Source organism: Ammodytes marinus (assembly GCF_949987685.1).
Source record: "Ammodytes marinus genome assembly, chromosome: 23".
NCBI lineage: Eukaryota > Metazoa > Chordata > Actinopteri > Uranoscopiformes > Ammodytidae > Ammodytes > Ammodytes marinus.
The window spans coordinates 18,524,044-18,533,126 of NC_137227.1; the positions used below are offsets into that span (position 1 = coordinate 18,524,044).

The 9,083-nt window shown below is 39.6% G+C and overlaps 1 protein-coding gene across 1 annotated transcript; it reads left to right on the forward strand.

The window, feature by feature from the left end:
- Positions 1 to 3,110: 3,110 nt before the first annotated feature.
- Positions 3,111 to 8,670, forward strand: LOC307269293 (uncharacterized protein). The gene is made up of 9 exons (XM_080052221.1): positions 3,111 to 3,388; positions 4,305 to 4,517; positions 4,607 to 4,748; positions 4,870 to 5,633; positions 5,824 to 6,146; positions 6,281 to 6,462; positions 6,674 to 6,846; positions 7,243 to 7,457; positions 7,708 to 8,670. The coding sequence occupies exons 1-9, from the start codon at positions 3,192 to 3,194 to the stop codon at positions 7,959 to 7,961; spliced, it is 2,463 nt and encodes an 820-aa protein (XP_079908347.1). The 5' UTR covers positions 3,111 to 3,191; the 3' UTR covers positions 7,962 to 8,670.
- The last annotated feature ends 413 nt before the right edge of the window (positions 8,671 to 9,083 follow it).

Below are 9,083 nucleotides of genomic sequence, written 5' to 3' on the forward strand. Positions count from 1 at the left end.
TTATGATCATCAGAGGAAAAATGAGACTGTTTCAGAAATATTTAAAAGTTCCTCGGAGCACCTTTAAGGTTAAACAGTTATAAATGAATTCTCGTTGTCTTATGAGCAGTGAGAGAAATAATACCCTGACAAGCAAACAAATGTAACTGAACACATTCGACCACATGAGAACATGATCGTTAACGTAGACACACACACATATGAGAGGCCGTTTAGGACATATTTCATACTTGGTCTTACATTCACTATCATACTCTCTTACATTCACTATCATACTCTCTTACATTCACTATCATAGTCTCGCACATGCACTATCAAACCCTCATACTCTCGCACATGCACTATCATACTCTCGCACATGCACTATCATACTCTTTCGCATGCACTATCATACTCTCGCGCATGCACTATCATACTCTTTCACATGCACTATCATACTCTCGCGCATGCACTATCATACTCTCGCGCATGCACTATCATACTCTTTCACATGCACTATCATACTCTCGCGCATGCACTATCATACTCTTTCACATGCACTATCATACTCTCGCACATGCACTATCATACTCTTTCACATGCACTATCATACTCTCGCGCATGCACTATCATACTCTTTCACATGCACTATCATACTCTCGCGCATGCACTATCATACTCTCGCGCATGCACTATCATACTCTCGCACATACACTATCATACTCTCTCACATGCACTATCATACTCTTTCACATGCACTATCATAGTCTCGCACATGCACTATCATACTCTCGCACATGCACTATCATAGTCTCTCACATGCAGTGAATGGCAGACCAAGCTAAATTTGGCATCCGATTCACAGCCTCCAATTCGGCAGTTAAGGGGAAACTTAAGGGAAATTTAACGTCCAGTTCAAATCCACAGATCATCTGTTTTTGAACCTTTTAATCCTTGTATAGACATTTTTTTCTTGGACTAGATGATATCATAGAGTATAAGTACTATTATTAAAAACACAGTTGTAGGTTATTTTAACCTTTATTCCGTATGTGAAAATGCAACAAAGGGAGATTTCAATGCATTGTTTGCCTCTAGACCACATTAGACCTGGTCCTGATAGAGCACCAGTACACCTAAACTCTTCAAACATAGACTAGATCTTCCTAAGTATACACTTTATATGGTATGTATTTGACCTGTGAGAGACAGAATATTTTTTTTAAATCCCCAAAATCGCATATAAAAAAGAAGAAGAAGAAGAAGAAAAGAGGCGTTAAGAAAATACTTATCTCAACTTGTTACTTGTATGAAAGACACCTGTCTCAACTTGTTACTTGTATAAAAGACACCTTTCCTGAATCAATCTATCAGACTACAACCTCTCCATCATGGACAAGACCAAAGAGCTCTCAAAGGACATCAGGGACAAGATTGTAGACCTTCCCAATGCCAGAATGGACCATTGGCAAGAATCTGTGTGAAAAGGAGACAACTGTTGGTGTGATTATTGGTAAATAGAAGAAAAACAAAATGACTGTCAACCTCCCTTGGTCTGGGGTTCCACACAATATCTCCCCTTGTGGGGTCTCAATGATCATGAGAAAGGTGAGGGATCAAGCCAGAACTAACAGGAGGAGCTTGCTAATGATCTGAAGGCATCTGGGACCACAGTCACCAAGAGAACCATATCTAACACAGTATGCAGTAATGGAAGATTTGGTGAGGATCTGCAAAGAGGAGAGGTCCAAAATTCCTCCTGAGATGCATGCAAACCTTGTAATCAACTACAAGAATCAACTGACCTTTTTGCTTGCCAAAAAAGGTTACTCCACCAAGTAATAAGTAAAGTTTTGATAGGGCATCAAATACTTATTTCCCTCGATGAAATGCAAAATATTTTTTATCTTTTTTTATAAGCGACTTTTTTTCAATATTCTTTCTCTTACAGTTCAAACACACCTACCATTACAATTATAGACTGCTCATTTTTTTGTAAGTCGGCAAACTGACAAAATCAATGGGGGATTAAATACTTGTTGCTCTCACTGTATGTACCGTATTTCTCAACTAGTTCAGAGTTCAGACACTGCTAAAGTGGGCCACCATCTTATATTTGTGGATCTGCACATATAACATGGTTTGAATGTGCATAAAAGGAATCAATATTTAATGGCCTACCTAGAAGCATTACTGCATTATATTCCATAATATTTGTGTCAACAGGTAGACTATTTGAATGTTGCTACTACATAAGCAAAGCCCATTTTGTATGCAGTAAACGCAAATATTGGTGCATTACGGTAAATAGGCCTACACCAGAATGCAGGAAATTATGTTTGATGCTAAAAAAAGGACAGTGATTAATGTATTCTCATCCGTGTAAAAATTTAAACCTATTCTAATTTTCTCGATGTTACGTAATATCTCAATAGTTGAGGAATTATTTGGAAAAAAAAATAAAAATTCCCGGACCCCCCTAGAGAGACGTTGTCGCCTAATTAATTCATCCACAGGAAAACACTGCAGGATAATTGTAGGCCTATTACTACTACTAATAAAAATCATATAATAGAACATGTAGCACTGTGTCTGTAAGTATTACTTTTTTTATTGTTAACCCTAAACCAATAAAGGTAAAGACAGGTACAATGCCACAGGATGTTAATATTTAACCTTGTTCTCTACCTTGTTGATCCTACATTCATGCCAGCTAAATACTCAGTCTTAAGTGCTTTTAAAATTCCATACTTTTCAACTTTTACTCAAGTTGTATTTTAACTGGAGACTTGTAACTTGTAGGCTACCACAGTGTTATCCAGCTATTTTAGCTATTCGATTTGCGCTGGACATAAAATTTCCCTTAAGTTTCCCCTTAACTGACGAATCGGAGGCTGTAAATGGCAGTGAATGTAAGAGAGAATGATGCGCTATGTGAGAGACAATAGTTGTGTGTGTGTGTGAGAATAGTGGTGTGTGTGTGAGAGAATAGTGGTCTGTGTGAGAGCGAGTATGATTGAAACGGAAGGGAGTTTGATTGAAAAGGATGTTAAGTCGAATTCTCGGTTACTGATTGGCTTATACCGACGAGGGATTTCACAGACACCGCCCACAGGATATATGATATGGCTGACAGAGAGCGACTTAATGAAGCCTTAGGCCTCGTAAATAATATTTTTACTAGGCCAAATGTTGTCACAGCATTGTCAGAAATGGTGGATCAAAGAAGAGATTCGTCCACAGGAGCCGCTTCTAACGTGAGCATTGACGCAGAGTTGCAGCGGGCATTCAGACCTGGATCCGGGGCATCAGAGAGCAGCAGTGCAGCCTCATTAAGAGCTAGCGTGATGCCACCCCGATATCAAACTCAGCATTATTTCGGGGGATGGACTTCAAAGTCAAGGAAGAGGTGAGTTCTTTTTTTATTTAAATCCTGAAATGTTAATGTATGTGCTGGGTAATGCGAACAGTTACTGCTTAAAAGCTAACGCTACCTAAGCGTTAGCTTCTCCTTTAGCATGCTAGTCTGTAGCAGTAAGGGCTAGTGCAATGTCAGAAAGCATTCAGGGACAGTCGGAAATTGTAGAATCTGACGAATATTACGGTCTTTTCAGCTTCTGACTGGTGTACGTGCGTTTTGTTGTGGTTGCTTTGGCTTTAAAAAAACAACATAATTCCTAAAGCCCAATAACGATACACACACTCAGGGTTATATTGTGTGGTTACATCAACATGGCAATACCCCTGACGTCATTATTAAGTCATTTATAAAGATTGCTTTGAAGGCCTCATGGTAAAAGTCACGGCCCGCCACTGGAAAGGAGGCTTATCAGGCCATTATATTAACAGTTATGAATAATGGTATGTGATTATTGTTGTTATCTGGCAATTAGCTGCTTTGGGAAAAACGTGTCATTGATCTAGTTAATGTATTATTGTCACTCTAATGAGGAGTGATTTACTTTTTTTCAAATATGTGTAGGCTACGTTTGCTGTTGTTGTTCTGTTGGCTTGTGTGCAAAACTGGGTGCCAAGTCCAGTTAAGGTTCAGTACAGGACATTAAAAGTAAAAATCAATGTAAATGTTTGACTGAGCAGTCTGGGTTAGGTCCACCATCTACAGACTCTTTTGGCATGACAGCTAAACATTAGCCGGGTTCTGTGTCAGAGATCCACAGCCATTGCCTAGTGACAGCCTTTAAATCAACGCTTCACATGATTGACACACATGCAGTCCAATAGTGTGGTGCACTATTTATGTTTTATATTACATTACATACTAATATTTAACACTAATATTACATTATTTTTATTTATTTTTTTAGGACCACTGTCCAAAATCACCCAGCCTTCAACAAGGATCTCATACTGTTACCTTATCCAGAATGGGGTGACGTTTGCAAGCACAAATCCAAGAGAAGGCTTCAGGAAAATGGATTTATTTTAAATGCCTTTGAAATGAAAAAAAATTGGGACTTCAAGACTGTCATTGTGGAGATTAGGGAAGCATTCAAGGACAAGATTCCAGATGAAGTCAGGTATTGTCTAAATATTTGCGCTACTGTTTGAGTTAACTGCTGAAGAGTTACCAACAATATACTAGTATTTTGCCACAATTTTCTTTCAGTATTGAACTTTTGATGCCATGTGGAAATAAACTTGTTCCACCAAAACTGAGTGAGGGCCAGGAACTAAATGGCTTTATAGTTCACAAAGTGTTCAAGTCAAAGGCAGTGTACATCAGGCCATCAAGCATACTTCCAGTTCCAGTAAGCAATTTTATAAAATTTATATGAAGATATATACTTATTTTTTTACCTTTTTTGTTGCACCTTTTTTGACAATGAGCGTATTTTCTTTTTTTGTTTGTGGTTGTATGTTTTGTTTCAGTTTGATAGCTCAGATTCAGAAGATGGTGTGTTGGCTGACACAACATCCACACCCAGTGACCACCGACTTTCCTCTCAGACTCGTGACTCTATGACTACTAGGGCTAGAGGAAATCAAATTGCATCAAGCCTACAGGTTTCTAGTTACCCTGTCACAGGAAGTGGTCGAGCAAGCCAGTCCAGAGCAGTACAGCAAGCACTGAGCCCCAGCATGACCAGAGAGACCCAGTCCAGGGCAGTACAGCAAGCACTGAGCCCCAGCATGACCAGAGAGACCCAGTCCAGGGCAGTACAGCAAGCACTGAGCCCCAGCATGACCAGAGAGACCCAGTCCAGGGCAGTACAGCAAGCACTGAGCCCCAGCATGACCAGAGAGACCCAGTCCAGGGCAGTACAGCAAGCACTGAGCCCCAGCATGACCAGAGAGACCCAGTCCAGGGCAGTACAGCAAGCACTGAGCCCCAGCATGACCAGAGAGACCCAGTCCAGGGCAGTACAGCAAGCACTGAGCCCCAGCATGACCAGAGAGACCCAGTCCAGGGCAGTACAGCAAGCACTGAGCCCCAGCATGACCAGAGAGACCCAGTCCAGGGCAGTACAGCAAGCACCGAGTGTCATAGGCTTAGATAATGTTGTTAGCCAGACTCCAACAGCCAGCAATGAAGATTATGCTGCCTACCTGTCAATAATGACTTCTATCTCAGACCATTCATCTGATGATGAGGAATTGAACCAGGCAATTACGGCCAGTCTGGAGACTTATATGTAAGTTTCTGGGTGTTGGGAAATTGTTATAGCAGTGTAGTAATTGCAGATAAAACAGGGACAAAAAACAATATGCATCTAATCCATATACGTTTAGTTCGTTATGGTGGTCTCAATGTTTAAAAGTATGCTCTTATCCCTATCCTAATGTTTTTTTTTTTTTTTTTTTATTGTTTTTGTTTTTCTACAGGACAGACACACATCCAAACACTAAGTCAGCACAGGAAGTGCTCCTCAACCTTGCAGCTCAAATTAACAGTGACCAAAGATGCAGGTTTAACATTAACAGGTCGTCAGTTCTGGATGGAGCTATTCGTGGCTTCAAACGATTTTCCTACAGTCCTACCTCCCAGATGTGTGTCAAGTTTTCAGATGACTTGGGAATGGATGAAGAGGCTGTGGACCTTGGTGGCCCAAGGAGAGAATTTCTAAGATTGCTTATGGAAGCCTTGGCACTATCACCAATGTTTGAAGGGAGGGACAACAAATTGAGTTTGGCTCTAGACAGTACTGGTAAGTGTTACATCTTTTGTCCCAGTGTTGGAATGGATTTATTATGACTCCTCATGATCCCAACCCTACCTTTGTCACAGGTTTTGTCCCATACTTTTAATACCGTGTGTTTCATCAATGCGTTTGTCCTACAGCTCTAAGAGAGGATCGTTATTTCATCGCTGGACAAGCCATTGCTGTAAGCCTTGTTCATGGGGGTCCTTCACCAGGATTCCTTGCACCAACGCTGTATTCGTGTATTGTTGGTGGCAATTCTTCAGTAAAGCCTGTCTTCCAAGACATAGCTGATGCTGATCTTTATGAAAAGGTTAAAAAGGTAAATGGATTACATTAATCTTTAATACATTTTAATTTAATCTAGTTCAGTAATCTGGGATGTCCAACATAAATGGAGAAAATACTGAGTTATACTCAGCCAGTCTGATGTGTACAGAATTTAGCAAAGCAAATATGTGACACATAACCTGTTTGCCCAAGTCTAGCTTTAAAATGTCAAATGTATTGTCTTTCTTTTGTGCTGTCTTAAGGTGTCAGAATGTTCTTCCTTGGATGAGCTGCTACACATCACAGAACCACTGCAAGATTATCTGGCAAATGCAGGGTGTCTCAGGCCGCTGAAATGCATAGAAGACCGAGACTTGCTGGTCCAAGACATTACCATGTTCCAGGTGGTCCACAGAGTTGCCGGGGCATTGGAAAGGTTTGTGCGACAACATTGCATATAAAACAAATTGAATGCAATGTTTGCAACAGTTTATTTTCTAAATATATTAAAGAAGTATACATATAAACAGGTATATGTGCATTGAAAAGAGTATTCCTTATAAAACAAACATTTTTGTTTGAGCAAGAATAAAAGAAACTCATTTCAAACAGTGCAATCAGAAACATTTAACTCTTGGTAAGTTACAGTAACATTTTTTAACAAATCAAAACATCTGCCTTTTCTCAAGTATTTGGAATGTATGAATATACAGTATTAAATATTGTCACACACATTAAACTTTCACTGCGCTTTCCCTCTTAGATTTTTTTCTGCATTGTTGAAGCAAACTAATTATCATTCAAATTCTTCTTTTGTCCTTGATTTGAATAGATTCAAGGAGGGGCTGAAGGTCCTTGGTGTTTTGGATGCAATCAGGATGCATCCAGAGAGTTTCAGGGCTTTAATGTGCCACGAACCATCGGCTCTCACTGCTGACATAATGGACAATCTTTTCCAAGTCCGGCTGTCAGAAGTGGGAAGCAACAAGAGAAGGGCAGAGGAACTTGTTGTACCGTTCTGGAGAGATTACCTGCAAGATGTCGAAGGTAAATACTAATGCTTTTATAGATTTATTTTTTATTTTTTTACTTTTCACTGTAGATAAACTTTATCTCAGTCTTTTAATTCTTTCTCCATATCCTTATATTCTTTCTTTCTTTCTTTCTTTTTACCGTCGTAATTACAATAATTTTTTTTACTAGCAAGATTTTTCAATACTGTATTTTTAACTTGGTGTCCTTTTAAATAATTCAGTTTTTTCTTTCTTGTGTTCTTGCATGTTTGACTGTGTTTCAGAGCTAGAGGGTCCATTGAAGCTAGGTAAAGTCCTTGCCTTTGCAACAGGGGCAAGTGTCATCCCTCCAGTTGGCTTTTCTCCTAAACCATCCATCGATTTCCTGCATCAACATTCCTCCAGTCCCAAACAGCGTTTGCCAATGGCGAACACTTGCATCAACTGCCTTAAGCTGCCACTGCTTGACACTTATGAGGATTTTAGGAAGACCATGGACTTTGCAATAAGTAACACGCAGGGTTTTGGTAGAGAATAACTGGAAGACATTATGTTCCAAGCATGTTCATGATGTTTGAGCTGGAACAACCACTTCTGTCTTTGTTAGTTAAGAAAAGCAAAGTTCAGGAAAAAAGTAAATCTTAAAGAACACGTTTTCAATACTTATTAACCATTATACCCATTTACTTGTTCTGACTGAGTAATTAGGAAAAAAATTAAGGTGTTGTGACACAGTGGTACAAAAACAAACAAACAGATGTTTTAACGGTTGCTTTTATTCTGTTACAAAACAAAGTGTGCTTAAAAGTTCCTTGCCACTTAATGTCTTCTGCAAACCAAGTATTTCCAGCAAGAGTGTTTACCGTTCACTAAGAAACAAAGTGTGCTTAAAAGTTCCTTGCCACTTAATGTCTTCTGCAAACCAAGTATTTCCAGCAAGAGTGTTTACCGTTCACTAAGAAACAAAGTGTGCTTAAAAGTTCCTTGCCACTTAATGTCTTCTGCAAACCAAGTATTTCCAGCAAGAGTGTTTACCGTTCACTAAGAACATTCACCAGACCTACAAATAATTGTATGCCATGATTACCATCATCACTCAATGGGACAAATGCTTCTTGAATTATGTCCATAATGGTTCGATTTACATTAAAGTCATTTGCCGGAACGACAATGTTGTTTTCTGTCTGAAATGGTAGGTGGGGGCCTTCATTGATTCCAAAAGTCTCATTTGAAGTCCTTTCAAAAATGTCATCAATGGCCAGGTTTCCTACTCCAGCACTGTTCAGAACTCCTCTCTGCCACAGCTGTAGAGGAGTTTGTCCACCTTCTGTAGATAATCCATGGTGGTTCCACTGATTTTGGAACTCAGCCGCTGACCTTTGAACTCTTGGTAAGTAGATGTAGTGAAGGCAAAACAAATGGAGTTCATTTGTAGAATCCAATATGCCCTCATTTTCCATGAAGGTAAAAAGGTTACTATAATGAAATGAGACAACTCTGTTAAGCTCTGCCCACAGCCGTTCTATTCGCTGATTATGGACACTTCGCCCAGTGATGACACTGCCTCTATTTAATCCTCTTCTCTCTAGCATATATCTTGCAACTCCTGTATTCTCCATGCCATGGTCACAGCGTATTCTTGAGGGTAGACCAAAGTTGT